At 33.3% G+C, this 24,730-nt stretch overlaps 4 protein-coding genes across 4 annotated transcripts; 1 reads left to right on the forward strand and 3 right to left on the reverse strand.

Moving 5' to 3' along the window:
• Positions 1 to 2,731: 2,731 nt before the first annotated feature.
• On the reverse strand, positions 2,732 to 3,256 carry LOC115950484 (F-box/kelch-repeat protein At3g06240-like). The gene has a single exon (XM_031067678.1). It carries the CDS (start codon positions 3,254 to 3,256, stop codon positions 2,732 to 2,734), a length of 525 nt encoding a protein of 174 aa, XP_030923538.1.
• Positions 3,257 to 6,701: 3,445 nt separating this feature from the next.
• On the reverse strand, positions 6,702 to 9,129 carry LOC115950486 (protein FAR1-RELATED SEQUENCE 5-like). The gene is made up of 3 exons (XM_031067679.1): positions 9,117 to 9,129; positions 8,220 to 8,375; positions 6,702 to 7,609 (listed from the first exon to the last, which is right to left on the reverse strand). The coding sequence occupies exons 1-3, from the start codon at positions 9,127 to 9,129 to the stop codon at positions 6,702 to 6,704; spliced, it is 1,077 nt and encodes a 358-aa protein (XP_030923539.1).
• A 586-nt stretch (positions 9,130 to 9,715) lies between these two features.
• Positions 9,716 to 15,688, forward strand: LOC115993787 (protein STRICTOSIDINE SYNTHASE-LIKE 5-like). The gene is made up of 4 exons (XM_031117760.1): positions 9,716 to 10,279; positions 12,860 to 13,167; positions 13,420 to 13,552; positions 15,104 to 15,688. The coding sequence occupies exons 1-4, from the start codon at positions 9,824 to 9,826 to the stop codon at positions 15,380 to 15,382; spliced, it is 1,176 nt and encodes a 391-aa protein (XP_030973620.1). The 5' UTR covers positions 9,716 to 9,823; the 3' UTR covers positions 15,383 to 15,688.
• Positions 15,689 to 22,447: 6,759 nt separating this feature from the next.
• LOC115950487 (protein FAR1-RELATED SEQUENCE 5-like) lies at positions 22,448 to 23,909 on the reverse strand. Its single transcript, XM_031067680.1, has 2 exons — positions 22,667 to 23,909; positions 22,448 to 22,551 (listed from the first exon to the last, which is right to left on the reverse strand). The coding sequence occupies exons 1-2, from the start codon at positions 23,907 to 23,909 to the stop codon at positions 22,448 to 22,450; spliced, it is 1,347 nt and encodes a 448-aa protein (XP_030923540.1).
• Between the last annotated feature and the right edge of the window lie 821 nt (positions 23,910 to 24,730).

Below are 24,730 nucleotides of genomic sequence, written 5' to 3' on the forward strand. Positions count from 1 at the left end.
TAAAATGACTTTTGTTAATAGGTGTATTCGCACATTCGTTAAGAAAGTATATATCGGGCTTATTACCTTGAGAAGCAACAAAAACAAATAAACTATATATATATATATATATATATATATTATAAAATTTCAAACTATAATTATTATCATACTAGTAGACTTCATCAATTAAAGTTAATTAAAATTTAAAAATAAAATATTTGTTTAACTAACTCATAAACGACTTCGGGCCGGGGCGACGTTACGTTGTAGTTAGGGGGTTCAAATGAACCCCCTAACCCAAAAAAAAAAAATTGTTTTGAACCCCCTACTATAAACATTTGCACACCTGAAAGCCCAATTGAATTCAGCTTTAAACTCCAAAATAAATAAATAAATAAACAAGTCCAATAGAAAATTTTTGGTCTTTACTTTCAGGGGAAAAAAAAAAAGCCCATAAATCAAATTAAAAAAAAAAAAATCATTAAAAAAGGGCTAAACCAAACCTAAGAGGGAAAAATGTAGTCCTGTCCCACTATCCCTCTTCACTCTCCAAACCCAAAGAAAAATGGTAGCCACTTCACCCACAAACAATCTGCCGCTGCATCGCCAACGCTTGGACTGTCCTTGTCCGCTGCTGCTTGATCTGGCATTTTCATCTCTCTTTCATTCACTGTGAGAATTTGTGTTTATAGTGTTTTGATAGACTTTTTTCACTAAATCACTCTGTGTGTGTGTGTGTGTGTGTGTGTGTGTGTGTGTTTGGGGTTATAGTGTTTTGATACTTTATCTTTGAGTTTTGAGTCTTTGACTAGTTAACCGTCTCCTTCTATGTGTCTATACTATTAAGTTTTTGTAGTGTTTGATGTAAAGTATTGAGTTATGAGTTTTGTCCTCTTGATACTTTATCTTTGAGTTTTGAGTCTTTGACTAGTTAACCGTCTCCTTCTATGTGTCTGTACTTTTAGGTTTTTGTAGTATTTGATGTAAAGTATTGAGTTATGAGTTTTGTCTTCTGCTTTTTTGAGTCTTTGACCAAAGTGTATGGGAGTGATTGTTGTTACGTGGGTGGGTCAATACCTTAAATGAAGAGTTGTAAAGAAAATATAAAATAATTTATCAAAATGTCTTGCAAATTCATAAAAAATTGGTAAAGAGTAAAAAAAAAAAAAACTAATAAATTAAAGTTCACTTACAACAATAATTAATATGTTATTGTATTAGTTTTCAAAAAAATATATATGTTATTGTATTAGAAAAAAAATGTCAAATGAATTATGGTATTTTTTTTTTAATAGATTTTGTATAATTTATGTTTCTTATTAACCCCCTGAACAAAAATCCTGAGTCACCACTGTGACTCCCCCAAAAAATATGATCCATTAAAATAAAATAAAAATAACCTCAGTCTTTTTTTTTAGAAGAAAAATAACCTCAATCTTAAATAATATTATGAGACACTCAATAACCAGGCCTTTATTTCATTAAATTATCAACTACGAGCCATGGATACTGCACAGTGCATTCCTTTGGGCTTTCTTTCTTTTTTTTCTTTTTTTCTTTTTTTTTGCTGAATATGCCATTTGGGCATTTGGGTACGAAATGGTTTCCCCCTTTATCATTGTTAAGCTACAAAGATTTTAACCAGTCGTATTATTATTTCTTACCTTAACAACAAATAAATAATTACGACCTTGACATTGACAATGTGGAAAACTTTTCTTAAAAAAAAGAAGACAATATGAAAACAATATACATAATAATAAGGTCTTGTTAACGGTCACTATAATTGTTAATAAATTATTTTAGAAAACTTTCAAAACTATTTTCATAAAAATATTTAAAGCAATTGTTTTTTTCTTATGAACAAGTTATTTAAAAGAGTTCTTATACAAATACTCTAAAGCATCTATTAAATTCTTCCAAAAGAAAAAAAAAGAAAAAAAAAAGAAAAAAAAGAAGAGAGCATCTATTAAATAATATAATAAGTTGAATAATGCATGCCTGCGTTTCTGTGTTTCACGTTTTCCCTCTTTTTCTTCCTTTTTTTTTTCCTGCACGTGAACAGTAACCTCACATGGGTTCACTGTACAGGGAACAAAAATTACTATTTATGTACTTTTTTTTACTGTTCACAGCACTGTTCACGTACTAAAAAATATTAAAAATGGTCCCACGATACTATTCACACATTTAAAAATTATTTTGTTACAGTGTTTTCAGTTTTCAGTTTCAGTAACAATAAGTTCAATCCAAACGGACCCCTTGGATTAAAAACTACCCATCCTCCATCCTTGTATTATAAAATTTCAAATTAAGGATAAACAACTTAAATTTTGGTTAAATTTAAGTGGATAAAATGTTAAATTTTAAATCACATATAGATAATTTAAATTTCAACCAAAGCATGAGGTAGTAAATTATAATTCGTCATTTTCTTAAAATTTGATAAGGTTTACATTTCCAATTGTCTGTAGCTCTCCATAAAGAGAAGTTATTTGCTCCTCTCGGGTGGACCACTGACGTGGTCCTCCCAAGTCCCAACACCCAATAAAAAAAGGCCACATAACCATCTTTTCTTACTCAGATCCACGTCACCCTTACCCATTAACTTAACTATAATTAAAAAATCAAACCAAGGTTAACAAGCTCTCCACTTACCCAGCCGTAAACCCAAAATCAAAATTTCTCTCAAACACTAAGACACATCTGCCTCTTTCTTTCTCTCTCCCTGCTCTATTTCCCCAATATCTCAACGCCTTAGACCAAAGACACGATCCATCAAACAAAGGCACCCTTTCAAAAACCCAGTGATGAAACCCGACACAAAATTGCCGGTACCGACATTTCTCGAAACGGTATCGGTTTCTAAATCAAAGGCGGCGATGACACACTCACCTCCGCCGCAAAGCTTGAATACCCAGTGGAGAGCGTCGTTGAGATGAGTCCCACATGGGAGTGGGCCTTCCCATACCTCAGTCGGCTTCTCGTAGTGAAAGCCCTCGACCAATTTCCACGCGCTGGTTTTCAGTGAAAACACGACCACGAGAGGTGCGTTGACGGCCTTGACGAGCTTGTAATCGTCGATAGAGGGAGCGTAACCGAACCCATATGCCAAAATAGTGTGATCGAACCCGTAAGGAGTCGGGGCATCGGGTATTCGGGCAGACTCGTGGGTAGCTGGGTTGAAAACGAAGGTGTTGGGTTGAGGCTTAAGGCCAAAATACAAGATTTTGTGATACAAGGCCAAAGCACGTGCTAAGGCAATGGTGTGCATTAAGGTCTGTTGGGTGATGCACAGCTGTGTGCATTGAGGTGTGCACTGGGGTGCGTGGGGTGCTGCTGCTGTGTTGTGCGTAGGGTGCTGCTGTGAGGTGTGTGGGCTGCTGCTGTGTTGTATCCAGGAGTTGAGCAGTTGGTTGGGATGGTCAAGGGTAGTTAGTTAGTTAGGCTGCTGTGTTTTGGTATGGTTGTTTAAATGTGGAGTTGTAATTGCTCTTTAGAAGCTCAACTGTCCTGGCATTAGTTTGTATGTTAGGCTATATTAGCTATGTTAGCTTTTACTTATTGTATTTGCAAATAATTTTTGTGTTTACAGATGAGGTTGATCTTTGTTTTTGGTGTTTGGATCTCATTGTAAATTTTGTTCATTTTGGCAATAAAATTTCTCAATTGTTAGGCAGCTTGTTGTTGAGTTTGAGCTTGTTCTAATAGTGCATTTGCAAATTATTGGTAATGTTGTTAAAATGGCAATTTCTCAATTTTGTTTTGATGGATGAACTCTTCAAAAAAATAAGGTGCTGATTCATCTTTTTTGATACCATTCAAAGGGAAATATACACAAAAGTTATACAAATGCTGGGTTGTACCAGCATATTATGTCTTATGTCGTGAAGCCAACCTTATAATCCCAACCAAAACAGCACATTCAATACACTCAAATACAAAAACATTCACTATTATATCTGTTAAAGTGGCACAAAGCTATGGTTATATATCTACTCTAGAAGAAGGAAAACAGAAAGAAGGAATACTTTACAATGCCAACCAAAACATCACATCAGAATGAAGAAAGATAATTGAACAAACAATTGAAAACTTCTTACAAAGGCATAGATATTAGACAGGTCCACACCACAACTTCTTACCCCCTTTCTCATTTATCAAATTAGATATATACAATTACAATAAACTCTCATGAGCTGTCAGTAACCAATCACCTCCTCGCTTAACTAACTCCACGTCATCAACACTATCTACTAACTAACAGACTTAACTACACAACACCTTAGGTTACATTACAACTAAGCACACATTAAGCACCATACAATCAGTTACAACTAAGCACACACTAAACACCATACAATCAGTATCCTAACAACAGTATCCTAACACTATACAATTTTTTACTAGAGGATGAGAAGGCATAATAAAAGAAAATATACAAAAAGGAATGTAATCTAACATTTCCTATGAATAGGCCTATTTTCATTGCTTTCGAAATACAAAAATAACTACTACAGCTTTCACTCCTCTAATCATTAGTTACTTGATTAATCTTCCAACTTGAGAACTTGTCAAAAATCTTCCAAGTTGAATACTCATATGATAACTTCTTAGTCAAATAATTTTTGTCTAGGATTTGGTTGTGTAAAACCATTTGAGAAAGAATTCTGCACAAATAGAGATGGACATTTTCCAGTTATTAGTAACAAAGTGATAACTATTGATACAAATAAATAAACATACTAATGAAGAATAAAAAATAGAAACAGCAAGTATTTTACTTGACTTAGATGATTCAAGAAATCATTACTTCGAAGCATACTCGTGAAGCTGAAATTTGGAGAAGCACTGCTCCAATAGGAAAAGGGGTTCTACATTCAAATTAACTCAAGTTTAAATGTTAGATATTTTTTTAAATGAACATTCAATTACACAAATCAATAATTTATTTATTTTTATTTACTTTTACCGGATTTGGATGTTGAAAATGAGTTGGACTAATGGTTGTTGGCATGGCTGGAGGAAGGAATACCTATCAAATATTATAAGAGATTAATATGGCATCATTAAAAATAAATAAAGAAGATGATGCAACGGGCTTAGATCATACTTGATTATTATAACTCTCATCCATGGGTACACTAGATGGGTGATTTGGCTAGCAAAGACCTGTACATTGTGGAGCATAGGTTGAGTTTTGTGAATTAATGACAACTGTTCTAAAGGCATATAGTTTCATAGGACAATTATTATTGATAAAGCTAGTAATATTGTTATTTTCATTGGACTTGTGTGCTGCATATGGTACATGAATGACAAATATTCCAAAGGCAATATAGACAAAGTAACATATATAAGAAAACTTGATAAACGCATACAATATACTCTCAAAACATCCAGAAGTTGCTGAAAATAAATCTGTTTTCCTCCATCTCATTAAAATTTGAAAGTCAAAGAAACCTCTAAAGCACATCTCTGCTTCAGCTATTCATCAGAACACTGGAAAGAGATATCTGTAAAGTAACTATCTATCTTCAATTCATTATTCTCATCAGCAGCCCACCTTGATTCATGTTCCTACAAACGTAGCATTGTCTTGAGTCTTTCTGGTCCAAGTTATAGTGAGAACTTTGATGTCACTGCTACAAGACCTCATCTTGAATAGACTAACTAAAAGATAACCCTCCCTAGAAACCAGTGATAACAAGCCTAAGTAACCGACAGATATTTCACCAAACTACACCCTTATAACTTGTTCTATTTGGGTAAGTTTTAGAGATGATTTATTCTCTATAAACAGTCCAACTCTAATTTTCTCACGCATAGGCACATTAACCATGTATACCCTTCCAAGCAAGTACCTTTAAAAAAATCTTAAGTTTCTAATAAATTTACTCGACTAACCAAACAAACTGGTTTTTGGCAAACAATCACCCTAATAAAAAATGAAATGGCAGGTGTCCCACAAGTTATTGTCTTTAACAATTTCATCAAAGTGGATTAAAAAAAAACACCCTACTTAAGTACATTCCTTCCCTTACTTGATTTCTAACATCCTCCAAATGTGTCAATTGAAAGTCCTCCATATAAAATTGTTCAGAAAAGAATCAATACCTTTAGGGGCATGGCTAGAGCTTGTTGGAAGTCCTCTTGTTAACAAATGTTCTAAAAAAAAGAGAGGAAATCATGGGCATTATTCACAACAAACCAATATTTGAACCACACTACTAACATATTTTTTTTTTCAATATAAAATTTAAATAAAAGAACAAAGACTTACTTGATCTTGTAACATCTTTTAATGGCTTCCTTTTACGCTTCTCCAAGTTGCTTTTGAGTCTTGCATTTGTGACTCCTTTCGTTCGCACATAGGGGAGATCTAATATTGGCAAACTATTGAGAGAGCAATCTGTCTTCTCAACATCATCAAAGACATTATTAGCAACAATCCTGTTTTCTTTTTCATCACCATCTTTAGCTGCATTTAACTGCTCCATATCGTTTTCAACTAATTCTATCATCTCTCTTACTTTTCTTTGGCACATTTCAGTATGTCGTGTTGTAGCTGCACTTTTTGTGAAAATTTCATAAACCGAGCGCATTAATTCGTTACGGCGTGAAGTCATCGACAACTCATCATTTGCACTTGCTGGTTTTACATGATCACATAAAACACTATCTTTCTTTGCATCTTTTGTCCATCTTTTCAAAATATACTAAATAGGCAGCTCTGTGACATTTTTCACAATAAGTATTCGCAAAGCATGTCGACAAAGTAACCCCAGTGTTTCAAACATTTTACAACTACATGTCACAACATTATTTGAGGAGTTAAATTGGACAACACGAACCCTATGACCACCTCCTTCGATAACTTCATAGGTAAAAGACTTTCCATCAAAATACACATCTTGGTGTGTGACCCCCAAGGTAGAAGCAATTTCTAACTCAAATCTTTTGAAAAATGTACGGGTATAAACAGATAATGCATGTTCCAAAAGTCCACAATTCTTGACTATTTGAGAAGATGTACCTTGTTTGCAACAAAAATCTTCTTCTAACTCTTCTACCCACATATTTTTTGAAGCTTTCTCATACTCGTGTACAAATTCTGTTAGCCTCATTGTTTTGCATGCCATATGTTGAAAAACATTATTTACACTCTCACTCCTTGATGAAGCTTTCATTCTTGCAGAGAAAATGTTATGACTAAAAACTGAACACCACCTTTCCCGATTTTCATACAAAGTGTTAAGCCACTTATTGCCCACCAAATTATAATCTCTAAGTAAGGCATCCCAAGAAGACTCAAACTCTGATTCGGTCTCACAATTATAAACAATCTTATTGAATCTACTCTTGAATTCAGGAATCCAATAATGCCTTGGTAAATTTTCTGCAGCATTTTTTGAGATATGCCATAAGCACAAGCGATGACATGTATCAGGAAACACAACTCTTATAGCATTCTTCATTGCTTGACATTGGTCAATAAAAATTGTCTTTGGTTTTTGATTTCCCATTGATTCTAAGAATGTTTCAAACAACCAAGTAAAAGAAACAGTTGTTTCATCCAATAAAAATGCACAGCCAAAAAGCACATTCTTCCAATGATGGTTGACACCTACAAATGGGGCACATATCATATTATATTTGTTAGTTCGATATGTAGTGTCAAAACATATAACATCCCCAAAAGAGTTATAATCAATCCTTGATCTGCCATCTCTCCAAAAAAAATTTGTCATTTGATTTTCTTGATCAACTTGAATTGCATAAAAAAAACATAGGATCTTCTGCTTGCTTCTGTTTAAAGTGGTTTACTAAACTTTGAACATCTCCAGCCTCAACATTGATTAACTTCTGCTTGTTCACCACATTATAGCAATCTCGTTTTATAAATCCAACATTTTCAAACCCTCCAGCTTCCTCAACTAAATAGGAATATGCACTTTTGTTCTTATACCCGCTTCCTTGAAAGTTTTTATAACACCTAACTGAGCATCAGTTATTTTTCGATTCAACCTTAAAAATGGCCTTTCTTCTGGCTTTGCAAGCTCATGATTATGAGTAGGATTGAAGTGAGTAACCTTCCACTCACCATTTGTCACTGTAAATCGGATACTAGCTTCACAACCGGTCCTAGTTTGTAATTTTTTAAATTTCTTATCATCCAAATTGTCACTATCTCGTGGGAATCTTTCTTTTGAACACACATAATCTCGTTGTCTTACAACATTTTTTTGCATATCTGATTTTTTCTTTCCGAACACTGAACCCAATTCGAATGGCATAGTCATTGTACAACTTATATGCTTCATCCTCACTATGCACCACCATTCCAAGCAAAGTTTCAATATCTTCAATACCTTCCTCATTGACTCTAATATCTGTGATTAAAAACACCACAACATTCAAATGCATCAGCAACAGCAACAAAAAAAAAAAGAAAAAAAAAGAAAGAAAGAAACAGAGGAACCCAGCAACGTTATAATACTGAACTTAAGGTCTCAATTAAAGACTCATTTCATTCTAAAATAAAAGACCTGCAATCTAGAGTTAAAAACAAGGGCTCATAGTCAAGAAAACTAAATAGAAAGAAAATAAAAATAAAAATTTCATTCTTTTAAAACTTTTTAAAAGAATGAAATTTTAAAAGACCTGCAATCTAAAGTTAAAAACAAGGGCTCATAAACATCATAAAATGCTAATAGGTCAGTGTTTTGCACACTCAGACCCTACGGTTTCAGTGTCGTAAAGTGAGAAAAAAAAATTATAATATAGCAAGTGCTGCTTTTTCCTTTTTTCTACTTTGTATTTGTAAGTGTTTTTTTTTTTTTTTTTTAGTACTATAAACTTTCTTTTTCGACAGTTTCTGTTTGGTTTTGAACGGTGGTCGGTTAGAGTTTTATCTCTTTTTGGATTTAACAAATCAAGCTTGAATTTCACGCTTAGAAAGTTGAACTCCGTGCTCTGTTTTCTTCTGCCTCAGTCATTATTACTCAGATTCTCTTTTTTTTTTCTTAGGCTTTTTATCAAACATGTAGAAGGCACTGTATTATAAACTACATAGAGATAGAACAGAGCAAGAAAATAGACTTTGAAGAGTGAAATGAGACTTTGTAACATACCTTGATCAGCCATGGTTAGTTGCGATGGTGAGCATTGGATTTCAGCAACCACTTCAATCATGGGGAAAAAGAGGGAAACAAGCTAGAAAAAGTTAGACCCAAGAACAAAGATAGTTCAAAATCTCATAGAGCTTGTTCTTCAACGATGCAGGGGGGTGGAGAGTAGAGAGCTGGGCGGTGAGCAAATAATTTGGGTTTTAGAATTTTTGGTGAAGCAGCAAATAAACTGGGCAGTGAAGGAGGATTAGAGAAGTGAAAGTGTATTTCAAGTTTTGTTATTTTAATCTCAAAGAGCTTGTTCTTCAATGATGCAGGGAGGTGGAGAGAAGAGAGCTGGGCAGTGAGCAAATAATTTGGGTTTTAGAATTTTTGGTGAAGCGGCAAATAGGCTAGGCGGTGAAGTTGGATTAGAGAAGTGAACAGCGTATTTCAAATTTTTGTTATTTTAAAAAGATGAAGTAGTATTGCACAGGTGTGTTGCTGACTCATCTTTTTTTTTTTTTTAATGCATGGCTTTTATTTATTAGTCTATATCAGCAGGAGGACCACGTCAGTGGTCCACCCGGGAGGAGCAAATAATTTCTCCCCCATAAAAAGCTCTCTCACACATTCACCCTAGTACTATCATTTGCTCAAAAAAGGAAAGAAAGTAATACGCACTCTCTTCTCTTCTGAGAAAAAAGAATCAGTCACTGAGTTCCACAACCATGGACGAGTCAAAAAACCCCGACTCATCTTTACCCAGACCCTCTAAAGCCACTATTACAAAACAAAAAAGCTCATGGCCCTTTGCTTTTTTTGTCACAGTATTGGTCCCCGTTGTAGCTGCGACATTGCTCTACCAACTCGACTCGTTCGACCCGGCTCCTCTGCCACCTTCCGAGTTGACTCGGCACGTCATAACCGTGCCAACACAAAACGACCACATGCTCCGAGTGTCTGAGTTTGTGGGTGTAGGGAATTTGATAGGCCCAGAAGATATAGCGTATGATGCCAAGTCAGGAGTCATCTACACAGGCTGTGCTGACGGGTGGATCAGCCGAGTCACTGTAAACGACTCGGCGGCTGACTCGGTTGTGGAGAAATGGGTCAACACCGGTGGGAGACCCTTGGGAATAGCTTTTGGTCACAACAATGAACTTATCGTTGCTGATCCTGAAAAGGTGAGAAATCATTTGTTAAGATTATTAAAACTTCTACTCTTCTTTCTTTTTTTTTTTTTGGCTTTTAGCCTTGCCTAATCAAGAACAAAGTTTCACTTCCAACTTCTTACATATTTTTTTTTTGATTTAGATTTTGAAAATTTAACGACTTTCATGTGCATTATATTCTTAACATATATACCAAATTTCATTTAAAATCAAATATTATTTACTGACTACTCATTTAAATCCTGCCATTAACACCTCTCTTATCCATACTCCCTTCCACAAACCACCAGTAACGGCCACCGCACCTTTGCTCCGATTTGCCGCTTATTTTGGCAACGGCGACCCACAGACCAAACAGTGAAACTGATACAACTTTGTAGGTGCCTGATTGAGAGGAGACCGAAAAAAGTTCCTTCAAACATACGGACCACCAACAACTGTCGTTGCTCCGTTTTCCGGCAACAGCTACCCACAGATCCAACGGATGAGACCAAAATTTTCCGTCCCAAGACAACTAAAACTCAACAGATCTAAAGATCCTAAATTTCTCTTTTTCCTTTCACATCTTCCACTTGCCGCACCCCTCTTTTACTCTCTTAACTCAGCATATAGGCAAAACAACAAATAGTTATGAAGAAAAATGTGTGATTAAACATGGATTTCTCTTGAATCATCCATCTAGACAATAAATCAAATCCACACCAATAAATCTTACAAAAAGAAACCACCAAACCAATCTTACAAAGTTTTTTTTTGTACGTTTTTCTACACTCTTGTGGTGTCTCTTGTGGTTAGAGGTTGAAGGAATTGGTTCTCAGTTATGTGTGGAAGCTGGGCTTCTGGATTTTTGTGATATTGGGTTTTAGGAAGAGTGATTGTGTGTGACAGATTTATTTCATTGTCCAGTTCAATGCTGATGTGGCTTGTTATTATTAGTGGGGGTAAAGTATGAGATTTAGGCCAAGATCGGATGGAATGGTTTCTCTATTTGTTATGTACAATTATAGATTACAAAAACTTAAAATTATAACCTTTATTCGATGACATAACAATTGATTTTTGATTTTTTTGAAATTTTGTAAGCATTAAAGATATAATAAAGACATGTAATTTAACGGTTAAATTTTCAAAATTCACACTCAATATAAATATATATGATAGGCAATTTTTTTTTTAGAATACTAAGTATTTTTAACACACACACATGGGGAGAAGGGATAAGGTTTTTTAAAGGTTAATAGGCAATTAAAGTTAGATAGTGGAGGATCTATATAATAGTGTTAGATTTATCATGCATGAATCATAAGTTGTTATCATAGAACAGTTTTTAAAAAAGAGTAATACTATAACCACAAACTATTTTATAATATTTTTACAAAATATTAATGTGGTCAATCTCTTATTGGTTTTCATCTAAGTCCACCACTAATATCATTTTTTCATTTACCAATAATCACTCACTACATCAGTAGTTTATATCTCTAGCATTATTCTTTAAAAAATTATGAAAATGATAGTGTCTTTAGTCGAATTAAATATGAATTTAAATTCCATAAGATATAGATAAGACCAAGGCTGTAAGAGTAAGACTTTTTTTTTTTTTTTTTTTTGAGTCGAGACTAATAGTAAGACTAAGAACAAGAAGTCTTTGTATTTCTAGAGTACTATCGCAATACTATATACTATTTAAAGATCAACCAATTGAAAGGTCATGTATTGCTGTAAATTGTAAAAGGATAGAGATCCCAACTGATTGCACAGGATCCAAATTTGGCTGTAATAGATCGCGATCACATGCTATTTTCCCTGACTAATGACAATGGATACAATTAGAGTCCATATCATGTATGTGCTATTTTTTCTAAGAGTCCATATCATATATGTGTTAGTTTTTTCTACGAGTCCATATCACCGTGTAAGTACCGCTAACATATTCAGATTAATAAAAAATACCACTAACATATAAAAAGAATTAATGGGTAACCCGTGCAAAAAAGTTGTCATTCCCATCCAGATCCTTACTTGTTATAAAAATTGAATTATTAAAAAATAATAATTAGTAAGTTGTGAAAAATTATGAAAAAAGAGACAACAAATTAATCAAATAATTTTCTCTTTAATAATTTTAGCACAAGTTACAGAACAGCTGCCACGCTTGTAAAGTCCCCCCCCCCCCTCCCCTCCCCTCTTTTTTCTGTTATTTTCAATGGTCGACCTTATTTGAAGATAATTTTTTTCATTTTCTTGTGTGTTTGGTAGTATTAGAGAAAAAAAAATTATCTCTTAATTCTCCTTAATTAGCTTGACATGAGATAATGTTGTTTTACACTTAAATTTTATAGATAAAAACTCTATCTTATGGAAAGTTAAATAAGAAAAACAATTATATCTCACACGAAGCTAAATAAGAGCCTCAAGAGATTGTTTTCCAATTTATTTTAAGGCCACTACTAAATATTGGAAAATGAGATAACTTTCTAGAAAATACTTTTTAGAAAATGATGCATTTTTTTATTTTATTTTATATATATATAAGATAGAAATTCTACTCTAATCTAATCTAATTTAAGTGATTATGTATATGTATAACAGGGTCTCTTAAATGTGACAGCAGACGGTGTGGTGAAGCTGTTGACAGATGAGGCTGAGGGACAAAAATTCAAAACGACAGACGCTGTGGATGTAGCACACAATGGCATAATTTATTTTTCAGATGCTTCACATAAATATCGTTTAAGTAAATTCATTTATGACATCTTGGAGGGTAGGCCCAATGGCAGACTTTTGAGTTATGATCCAGCAACCAAAACCACCAAGGTTCTGGTCCGTGACCTCTACTTTGCTAATGGTGTAATGGTCACACCTGATCAGAATTATGTGATCTTTTGCGAAACTCCAGTGTAAGTTTGCTATTTCCAAGATTGAAAATGTTAAAATTATTATCAATTTTATTACAAGTGTTAAGTGTATGAACGTAAAAATGAATAAAATTGATGCCACATCAATAATATAATAATTTATTTATTTAGTATTATTTTTTAATTACTTAACACCATAAGTTTGCTTCTATAAGACTAAAATTACTGACAGGCTGAGTTTTTGTTTGACATGTTGGAATTTTCGATGATTCAAATGGGTTGCTATTAATACAGGAGAAGATGTAGAAAATATCACATACAAGGCAAGGACAAAGGAAAAGTAGAAAAGTTTATTGAATATCTGCCAGGCATGCCTGATAACATCCGATATGATGGAGACGGCCAATATTGGATTGGATTGTCGGCGGTAACTTCTTTGCTTTTTTTCAAAAATTGGGTTTCTCTCTCTCTTTAACCGAAAATATGTTGAAATGCTTAAGTTAATTAAGAACCACATGTAAATTTAAGAAAAAAAGTTTCACTAATATATATAATTAAAAGATAATAGAGATAATCAACTAGAAAGAGAGAGGGAAAAGAAAAACAAAGCACCCTTTTAAATTAGAGAAATGCTCTGTTTATAATAATTTCATAACATTTTTCACAATAAATATTAAGTAGTTGGTTGTTACTAATTGTTATTGTTGAGGTAAAAAAGTAATCTTATTGGTAGGTTCAAACTTGAATCAATAATAACTAACCACCTATGATTTGTTGTGAAAATATTATGGACGTAACATTTTTCTTTTAAATTATGTGACACAAGCACATTGTGTAAGCTTGAATTGTTATCAAATCCGAAAAATTTTATAGATGATTAATATAACTTTTAAAAAAAAAAAAAATCTTAGAACTTTTAGTAATAAAATTTTAGTTGAAATGTAGTATTTAATTTAAACTTTTGAATCTGGTGGTAGAATTTTATTTAAAATAAATTATCTTTTTACTTTTTATTTATTTATAACAAACTACATTTCAAAATAATAGTGTATTGACTTGTAACACTTACATTTAGCTATTTAGGAAAAACACATTGTGCATGTAAGACCCAAATTTTATTTAGTTGCCTGTTAGCAATGCATAAAATACAAATTTTAATTAGGATCGTTGCTTAACTTAGTATTCAAAGATATCATCTTTTTCCCTATATGTGTGTGTTTTAGATAGTATTGTTTATAAATAAATAAATAAATATATATATATATATATATATAAATATAATTTTTTGCAACTTGCGGTTGATGCCATGAATGTTTGTTGCGAGGAAATTTTTAAATGGAGTAATTTTTATTTTGAATTGAGTGATATTAGAGATATTATTATTTATTAATTTTACTACATAACGTACATATCACCGTTTAAAATAATAATAATAAATTCAAATATTCTTATACTATGTCTTAGAGTAACATTAATTATATTTATTATCACCACCAAATATAAGTGTTTTTATAGTAAAATTTATAATAACTTTAATATTTCCCTTTTGACTTTTTGACATCTAGGATAGTTCTTATTATTATTGATAACAAAGTTTTTATTCAACTGCAACACTATCTAGTGTATTAAATTATTAATTGTGGAAAATATATTGTTAACGGGCACGGCAAGATACCCGTTAATAAACAACTTTATATCAATAAAGTCAACTTTTTGTTAGATTTTATAAGGCATAGAGCCAATGAAGCCAACCTTTCAAGTTTCACCGGTCACTTTAGCACTAGTTTTAATCATTTTATTAATTTATATCAATTTTTTATTAAATAGACCCTACAATGAATCATCCTTCATAGACACCTTACCGTACCATTAAAATTTTCATCGTGGAAAAGGAGACTGATAAGCTTCATTTATGAACTTAAGTACTCCCAAGTCCTAACATCTTTTTCATGTGTACCTTTTTGTGCAATACTGGCAGTCACGTTCAGCTCTATGGGATATAGCATTCAGACACCCTTTCATCCGAAAGACTCTAATAATCATGGAGAAGTACAATAGAAGACCACGAATGGAGAAGGATAGTGGGGTTATGGTCATTGATTTGGCAGGAAATCCCATTGCCCATTACCATGATCCTGAATTGTCACTGATATCAAGTGGGATGAAGATAGGAAATTATTTGTACTGTGGTTCAGTTTATTATCCCTACATTCTTCGCCTCAACCTGAAGCAATATCCTGAACGAGGCACCGAATGAGCCTGATATCCATGAGAGAATAAGACCAGTGTGCTTGTTGTTGTTGCACTCTTGATGGTACCTCTAAAATAACTGGGATGCAATGGCTTGGATAAACTAAAACTCTACATGGTTCTCGCTCTCTGTGTTACTGAGAATTTGTATGGGTGAGACTTGAGAGCCATGTGAGTGTTTGGCATTTTTGTAAGAATTATACTACCGTCGTATCTTAAATTGTTTGGTCTATATTTCATTTTGATATGTCCCAAAATTAAGTTATTTTTGTAAAGTCAATCCTCACTATTTTATTAACATTCCTATTATGCATGTGTATGTGTATGGCTGAGACAATAGAGAGATGGGAGACTCTATGCATTTGCATTTTTGTAAGAAGTAGGTTTGGTAATAAAACTTTTGCAATATAGAACTTTAACTAAAAGGGAAAAAGACTTTTTAATGTTTTGAGTATTTAACAAATTACAGTAAATAATACTTTTTAAAGTTTTGAATTTGTAAAACATGACTAGTGAATTGTAGAACTTTTTCTTAAAAGCTACAAATTTGCATGCTTGTTTGGTCCTGTTGTAGGGGAGTATTTGCCATATAAAGCTTAAAGTGAAAAACTCTATAGTGTTTTGAGTATTTAACAAGTTATAGGATAGCACTGCCCACGTTGGGTGGAAAGGTACTTTCCCAAGACTTAAAAGCTTGTGGGGTTTGAGAACCCAAGTTCAAGTGATCCTGAGTGGGGAGGAGTGGAGGTAGTATATTAGGTTCATTAGATTAGGATTTCTATCTGAGCTCAAAAACAAGTTATAGAGAATAGTGCTTGCTAAAAGTGAAAAACTCTTTAGTTTTTTGAGTATTTAACAAGTTATAGGGAACAATGCTTTAATTTTGGATTTATAAAGAATGAATAGTGAATTTTAGATTTTTGGAAAGCAAGACAATCTGATGTACAATAATTGATTTTTAGTGTAGTCAAGATTCGAATATTATATTTCCTATTCGACAATAAGAAACTTTATTAACTAAGTTAAGTGGAAGCCATAAAATGACTTTTGTTAATAGGTGTATTCGCACATTCGTTAAGAAAGTATATATCGGGCTTATTACCTTGAGAAGCAACAAAAACAAATAAACTATATATATATATATATATATATATATTATAAAATTTCAAACTATAATTATTATCATACTAGTAGACTTCATCAATTAAAGTTAATTAAAATTTAAAAATAAAATATTTGTTTAACTAACTCATAAACGACTTCGGGCCGGGGCGACGTTACGTTGTAGTTAGGGGGTTCAAATGAACCCCCTAACCCAAAAAAAAAAAATTGTTTTGAACCCCCTACTATAAACATTTGCACACCTGAAAGCCCAATTGAATTCAGCTTTAAACTCCAAAATAAATAAATAAATAAACAAGTCCAATAGAAAATTTTTGGTCTTTACTTTCAGGGGAAAAAAAAAAAGCCCATAAATCAAATTAAAAAAAAAAAAATCATTAAAAAAGGGCTAAACCAAACCTAAGAGGGAAAAATGTAGTCCTGTCCCACTATCCCTCTTCACTCTCCAAACCCAAAGAAAAATGGTAGCCACTTCACCCACAAACAATCTGCCGCTGCATCGCCAACGCTTGGACTGTCCTTGTCCGCTGCTGCTTGATCTGGCATTTTCATCTCTCTTTCATTCACTGTGAGAATTTGTGTTTATAGTGTTTTGATAGACTTTTTTCACTAAATCACTCTGTGTGTGTGTGTGTGTGTGTGTGTGTGTGTGTGTTTGGGGTTATAGTGTTTTGATACTTTATCTTTGAGTTTTGAGTCTTTGACTAGTTAACCGTCTCCTTCTATGTGTCTATACTATTAAGTTTTTGTAGTGTTTGATGTAAAGTATTGAGTTATGAGTTTTGTCCTCTTGATACTTTATCTTTGAGTTTTGAGTCTTTGACTAGTTAACCGTCTCCTTCTATGTGTCTGTACTTTTAGGTTTTTGTAGTATTTGATGTAAAGTATTGAGTTATGAGTTTTGTCTTCTGCTTTTTTGAGTCTTTGACCAAAGTGTATGGGAGTGATTGTTGTTACGTGGGTGGGTCAATACCTTAAATGAAGAGTTGTAAAGAAAATATAAAATAATTTATCAAAATGTCTTGCAAATTCATAAAAAATTGGTAAAGAGTAAAAAAAAAAAAAACTAATAAATTAAAGTTCACTTACAACAATAATTAATATGTTATTGTATTAGTTTTCAAAAAAATATATATGTTATTGTATTAGAAAAAAAATGTCAAATGAATTATGGTATTTTTTTTTTAATAGATTTTGTATAATTTATGTTTCTTATTAACCCCCTGAACAAAAATCCTGAGTCACCACTGTGACTCCCCCAAAAAATATGATCCATTAAAATAAAATAAAAATAACCTCAGTCTTTTTTTTTAGAAGAAAAATAACCTCAATCTTAAATAATATTATGAGACACTCAATAACCAGGCCTTTATTTCATTAAATTATCAACTACGAGCCATGGATACTGCACAGTGCATTCCTTTGGGCTTTCTTTCTTTTTTTTCTTTTTTTCTTTTTTTTTGCTGAATATGCCATTTGGGCATTTGGGTACGAAATGGTTTCCCCCTTTATCATTGTTAAGCTACAAAGATTTTAACCAGTCGTATTATTATTTCTTACCTTAACAACAAATAAATAATTACGACCTTGACATTGACAATGTGGAAAACTTTTCTTAAAAAAAAGAAGACAATATGAAAACAATATACATAATAATAAGGTCTTGTTAACGGTCACTATAATTGTTAATAAATTATTTTAGAAAACTTTCAAAACTATTTTCATAAAAATATTTAAAGCAATTGTTTTTTTCTTATGAACAAGTTATTTAAAAGAGTTCTTATACAAATACTCTAAAGCATCTATTAAATTCTTCCAAAAGAAAAAAAAAGAAAAAAAAAAGAAAAAAAAGAAGAGAGCATCTATTAAATAATATAATAAGTTGAATAATGCATGCCTGCGTTTCTGTGTTTCACGTTTTCCCTCTTTTTCTTCCTTTTTTTTTTCCTGCACGTGAACAGTAACCTCACATGGGTTCACTGTACAGGGAACAAAAATTACTATTTATGTACTTTTTTTTACTGTTCACAGCACTGTTCACGTACTAAAAAATATTAAAAATGGTCCCACGATACTATTCACACATTTAAAAATTATTTTGTTACAGTGTTTTCAGTTTTCAGTTTCAGTAACAATAAGTTCAATCCAAACGGACCCCTTGGATTAAAAACTACCCATCCTCCATCCTTGTATTATAAAATTTCAAATTAAGGATAAACAACTTAAATTTTGGTTAAATTTAAGTGGATAAAATGTTAAATTTTAAATCACATATAGATAATTTAAATTTCAACCAAAGCATGAGGTAGTAAATTATAATTCGTCATTTTCTTAAAATTTGATAAGGTTTACATTTCCAATTGTCTGTAGCTTTCCATAAAGAGAAATTATTTGCTCCTCTCGGGTGGACCATTGACGTGGTCCTCCCAAGTCCCAACACCCAATAAAAAAAGGCCACATAACCATCTTTTCTTACTCAGATCCACGTCACCCTTACCCATTAACTTAACTATAATTAAAAAATCAAACCAAGGTTAACAAGCTCTCCACTTACCCAGCCGTAAACCCAAAATCAAAATTTCTCTCAAACACTGAGACACATCTGCCTCTTTCTTTCTCTCTCCCTGCTCTATTTCCCCAATATCTCAACGCCTTAGACCAAAGACACGATCCATCAAACAAAGGCACCCTTTCAAAAACCCAGTGATGAAACCCGACACAAAATTGCCGGTACCAGCATTTCTCGAAACGGTATCGGTTTCTAAATCAAAGGCGGCGATGACGCACTCACCTCCGCCGCAAAGCTTGAATACCCAGTGGAGAGCGTCGTTGAGATGATTCCCACATGGGAGTGGGCCTTCCCATACCTCAGTCGGCTTCTCGTAGTGAAAGCCCTCGACCAATTTCCACGCGTTGGTTTTTAGTGAAAACACGACCACGAGAGGTGCGTTGACGGCCTTGACGAGCTTGTAATCGTCGATAGAGGGAGCGTAACCGAACCCATATGCCAAAATAGCGTGATCGAACCCGTAAGGAGTCGGGGCATCGGGTATTCGGGCAGACTCGTGGGTAGCTGGGTTGAAAACAAAGGTGTTGGGTTGAGGCTTAAGGCCAAAATACAAGATTTTGTGATACAAGGCCAAAGCACGTGCTAAGGCAATGGTGTGCATTAAGGTCTGTTGGGTGATGCACAGCTGTGTGCATTGAGGTGTGCACTGGGGTGCGTGGGGTGCTGCTACTGTGTTGTGCATAGGGTGCTGCTGTGAGGTGTGTGGGCTGTTGCTGTGTTGTACCAAGGAGTTGAGCAGTTGGTTGGGATGGTCAAGGGTAGTTAGTTAGTTAGGCTGCTGTGTTTTGGTATGGTTGTTTAAATGTGGAGTTGTAATTGCTATTTAGAAGCTCAATTGTCCTGGCATTAGTTTGTATGTTAGGCTATATTAGCTATGTTAGCTTTTACTTATTGTATTTGCAAATAATTTTTGTGTTTACAAATGAGGTTGATCTTTGTTTTTGGTGTTTGGATCTCATTGTAAATTTTGTTCATTTTGGCAATAAAATTTCTCAATTGTTAGGCAGCTTGTTGTTGAGTTTGAGCTTGTTCTAATAGTGCCTTTGCAAATTATTGGTAATGTTGTTAAAAGGGCAATTTCTCAATTTTGTTTTGATGGATGAACTCTTCAAAAAAATAAGGTGCTGATTCATCTTTTTTGATACCATTCAAAAGGAGATATACACAAAAGTTATACAAATGCTAGGTTGTACCAGCATATTATGTCTTATGTCGTGAAGCAAACCTTATAATCCCAACCAAAACAGCACATTCAATACACTCAAATACAAAAACATTCACTATTATATCTGTTACAAGAAAGTGGTACAAAGCTATGGTTATATATCTACTCTAGCAGAAGGAAAACAGAAAGAAGGAATACTTTACAATGCCAACCAAAACATCACATCAGAATGAAGAAAGATAATAGAACAAACAATTGAAAACTTCTTACAAAGGCATAGATATTAGACAGGTCCACACCACAACTTCTTACCCCTTTCTCATTCATCAAATTAGATATATACAATTACAATAAACTCTCATGAGCTGTCAGTAACCAATCACCTCCTCGCTTAACTAACTCCACGTCATCAACACTATCTACTAACTAACAGACTTAACTACACAACACCTTAGGTTACATTACAACTAAGCACACATTAAGCACCATACAATCAGTTACAACTAAGCACACATTAAGCACCATACAATCAGTATCCTAACAACAGTATCCTAACACTATACAATTTTTTACTAGAGGATGAGAAGGCATAACAAAAGAAAATATACAAAAAGGAATGTAATCTAACATTTCCTATGAATAGGCCTATTTTCATTGCCTTCGAAATACAAAAATAACAACTACAGCTTTCACTCCTCTAATCATTAGTTACTTGATTAATCTTCCAACTTGAGAACTTGTCAAAAATCTTCCAAGTTGAATACTCATATGATAACTTCTTAGTCAAATAATTTTTGTCTAGGATTTGGTTGTGTAAAACCATTTGAGAAAGAATTCTGCACAAATAGAGATGGACATTTTTCAGTTATTAGTAACAAAGTGATAACTATTGATACAAATAAATAAACATACTAATGAAGAATAAAAAATAGAAACAGCAAGTATTTTACCTGACTTAGATGATTCAAGAAATCATTACTTCGAAGCATACTCGTGAAGCTGAAATTTGGAGAAGCACTGCTCCAATAGGAAAAGGGGTTCTACATTCAAATTAACTCAAGTTTAAATGTTAGATATTTTTTTAAATGAACATTCAATTACACAAATCAATAATTTATTTATTTTTATTTACTTTTACCGGATTTGGATGTTGAAAATGAGTTGGACTAATGGTTGTTGGCATGGCTGGAGGAAGAAATACCTATCAAATATTATAAGAGATTAATATGGCATCATTAAAAATAAATAAATAAATAAAGAAGATGATGCAACGGGCTTAGATCATACTTGATTATTATAACTCTCATCCATGGGTACACTAGATGGGTGATTTGGCTATCAAAGACCTGTACATTGTGGAGCATAGGTTGAGTTTTGTGAATTAATGACAACTGTTCTAAAGGCATATAGTTTTATAGGACAATTATTATTGATAAAGCTAGTAATATTGTTATTTTCATTGGACTTGTGTGTTGCATATGGTACATGAATGACAAATATTCCAAAGGCAATATAGACAAAGTAACATATATAAGAAAACTTGATAAATGCATACAATATACTCTCAAAACATCCAGAAGTTGCTGAAAATAAATCTGTTTTCCTCCATCTCATTAAAATTTGAAAGTCAAAAAAACCTCCAAAGCACATCTCTGCTTCAGCTATTCATTAGAACACTGGAAAGAGATATCTGTAAAGTAACTATCTATCTTCAATTCATTATTCTCATCAGCAGCCCACCTTGATTCATGTTCCTACAAACGTAGCATTGTCTTGAGTCTTTCTGGTCCAAGTTATAGTGAAAACTTTGATGTCACTGCTACAAGACCTCATCTTGAATAGACTAACTACAAGATAACCCTCCCTAAAAACCAGTGATAACAAGCCTAAGTAACCGACAGATATTTCACCAAACTACACCCTTATAACTTGTTCTGTTTGGGTAAGTTTTAGAGATGATTTATTCTCTATAAACAGTCCAACTCTAATTTTCTCACGCATAGGCACATTAACCACGTATACCCTTTCAAGCAAGTAGCTTTAAAAAAATCTTAAGTTTCTAATAAATTTACTCGACTAACCAAACAAACTAGTTTTTGGCAAACAATCACCCTAATAAAAAATGAAATGGCAGGTGTCCCACAAGTTATTGTCTTTAACAATTTCATCAAAGTGGATTAAAAAAAAAAACACCCTACTTAAGTACATTCCTTCCCTTACTCGATTTCTAACATCCTCCATATAAAATTGTTTAGAAAAGAATCAATACCTTTAGGGGCATGGCTAGAGCTTGTTGGAAGTCCTCTTGTTAACAATTGTTCTAAAAAAATGAGAGGAAATCATGGGCATTATTCACAACAAACCAATATTTGAACCACACTACTAACATATTTTTTTTTTCAATATAAAATTTAAATAAAAGAACAAAGACTTACTTGATCTTGTAACATCTTTTAATGGCTTCCTTTTACGCTTCTCCAAGTTGCTTTTGAGTCTTGCATTTGTGACTCCTTTCAGTCGCACACAGGGGGGATCTAATATTGGCAAACTATTGAGAGAGCAATCTGTCTTCTCAACATCATCAAAGACATTATTAGCAACAATCCTGTTTTCTTTTTCATCACCATCTCTAGCCGCATTTAACTGCTCCATATCGTTTTCAACTAATTCTATCATCTCTCTTACTTTTCTTTGGCACATTTCAGTATGTCGTGTTGTAGCTGCACTTTTTGTGAAAATTTCATAAACCGAGCGCATTAATTCGTTACGGCATGAAGTCACCGACAACTCATCATTTGCACTTGCTGGTTTTACATGATCACATAAAACACTATCTTTCTTTGCATCTTTTGTCCATCTTTTCAAAATATACTGAATAGGCAGCTCTGTGACATTTTTCACAATAAGTATTCGCAAAGCATGTCGACAAAGTAACCCCAGTGTTTCAAACATTTTACAACTACATGTCACAACATTATTTGAAGAGTTAAATTGGACAACATGAACCCTATGACCACCTCCTTCGATAACTTCATAGGTAAAAAACTCTCCATCAGAATACACATCTTGGTGTGTGACCCCCAAGGTAGAAGCAATTTCTAACTGAAATCTTTTGAAAAATGTACGGGTATAAACAGATAATGCATGTTCCAAAAGTCCACAATTCTTGACTATTTGAGAAGATGTACCTTGTTTGCAACGAAAATCTTCTTCTAACTCTTCTACCCGCATATCTTTGGAAGCTTTCTCATACTCGTGTACAAATTCTGTTAGCCTCATTGTTTTGCATGCCATATGTTGAAAAACATTATTTACACTCTCACTCCTTGATGAAGCTTTCATTCTTGCAGAGAAAATGTTATGACTAAAAACTGAACACCACCTTTCCCGATTTTCATACAAAGTATTAAGCCACTTATTGCCCACCAAATTATAATCTCTAAGTAAGGCATCCCAAGAAGACTCAAACTCTGATTCGGTCTCACAATTATAAAGAATCTTATTGAATCTACTCTTGAATTCAGGAATCCCATAATGCCTTGGTAAATTTTCTGCAGTATTTTTTGAGATATGCCATAAGCACAAACGATGACATGTATCAGGAAACACAACTCTTATAGCATTCTTCATTGCTTGACATTGGTCAATAAAAATTGTCTTTGGTTTTTGATTTCCCATTGATTCTAAGAATGTTTCAAACAACCAAGTAAAAGAAACAGTTGTTTCATCCAATAAAAATGCACAGCCAAAAAGTACATTTTTCCAATGATGGTTGACACCTACAAATGGGGCACATATCATATTATATTTGTTAGTTCGATATGTAGTGTCAAAACATATAACATCCCCAAAAGAGTTATAATCAATCCTTGATCTGCCATCTTTCCAAAAAAAATTTGTCATTTGATTTTCTTGATCAACTTGAATTGCATAAAAAAACATAGGATCTTCTGCTTGCTTCTGTTTAAAGTGGTTTACTAAACTTTGAGCATCTCCAGCCTCAACATTGATTAACTTCTGCTTGTTCACCACATTATAGCAATCTCGTTTTATAAAATCCAACATTTTCAAACCCTCCAGCTTCCTCAACTAAATAGGAATATGCACTTATTGTTCTTATACCCGCTTCCTTGAAAGTTTTTATAACACCTAACTGAGCATCAGTTATTTTTCGATTCGACCTTAAAAATGGCCTTTCTTCTGGCTTTGCAAGCTCATGATTATGAGTAGGATTGAAGTGAGTAAACTTCCACTCATCATTTGTCACTGTAAATCGGATACTAGCTTCACAACTGGTCCTAGTTTGTAATTTTTTGAATTTCTTATCATCCAAATTGTCACTATCTCGTGGGAATCTTTCTTTTGAACACACATAATCTCGTTGTCTTACAACATTTTTTTGCATATCTGATTTTTTCTTTCCGAACACTGAACCCAATTCAAATGGCATAGTCATTGTACAACTTATATGCTTCATCCTCACTATGCACTACCATTCC

Source organism: Quercus lobata, chromosome 6 (genome assembly GCF_001633185.2).
Source record: "Quercus lobata isolate SW786 chromosome 6, ValleyOak3.0 Primary Assembly, whole genome shotgun sequence".
Lineage (NCBI taxonomy): Eukaryota > Viridiplantae > Streptophyta > Magnoliopsida > Fagales > Fagaceae > Quercus > Quercus lobata.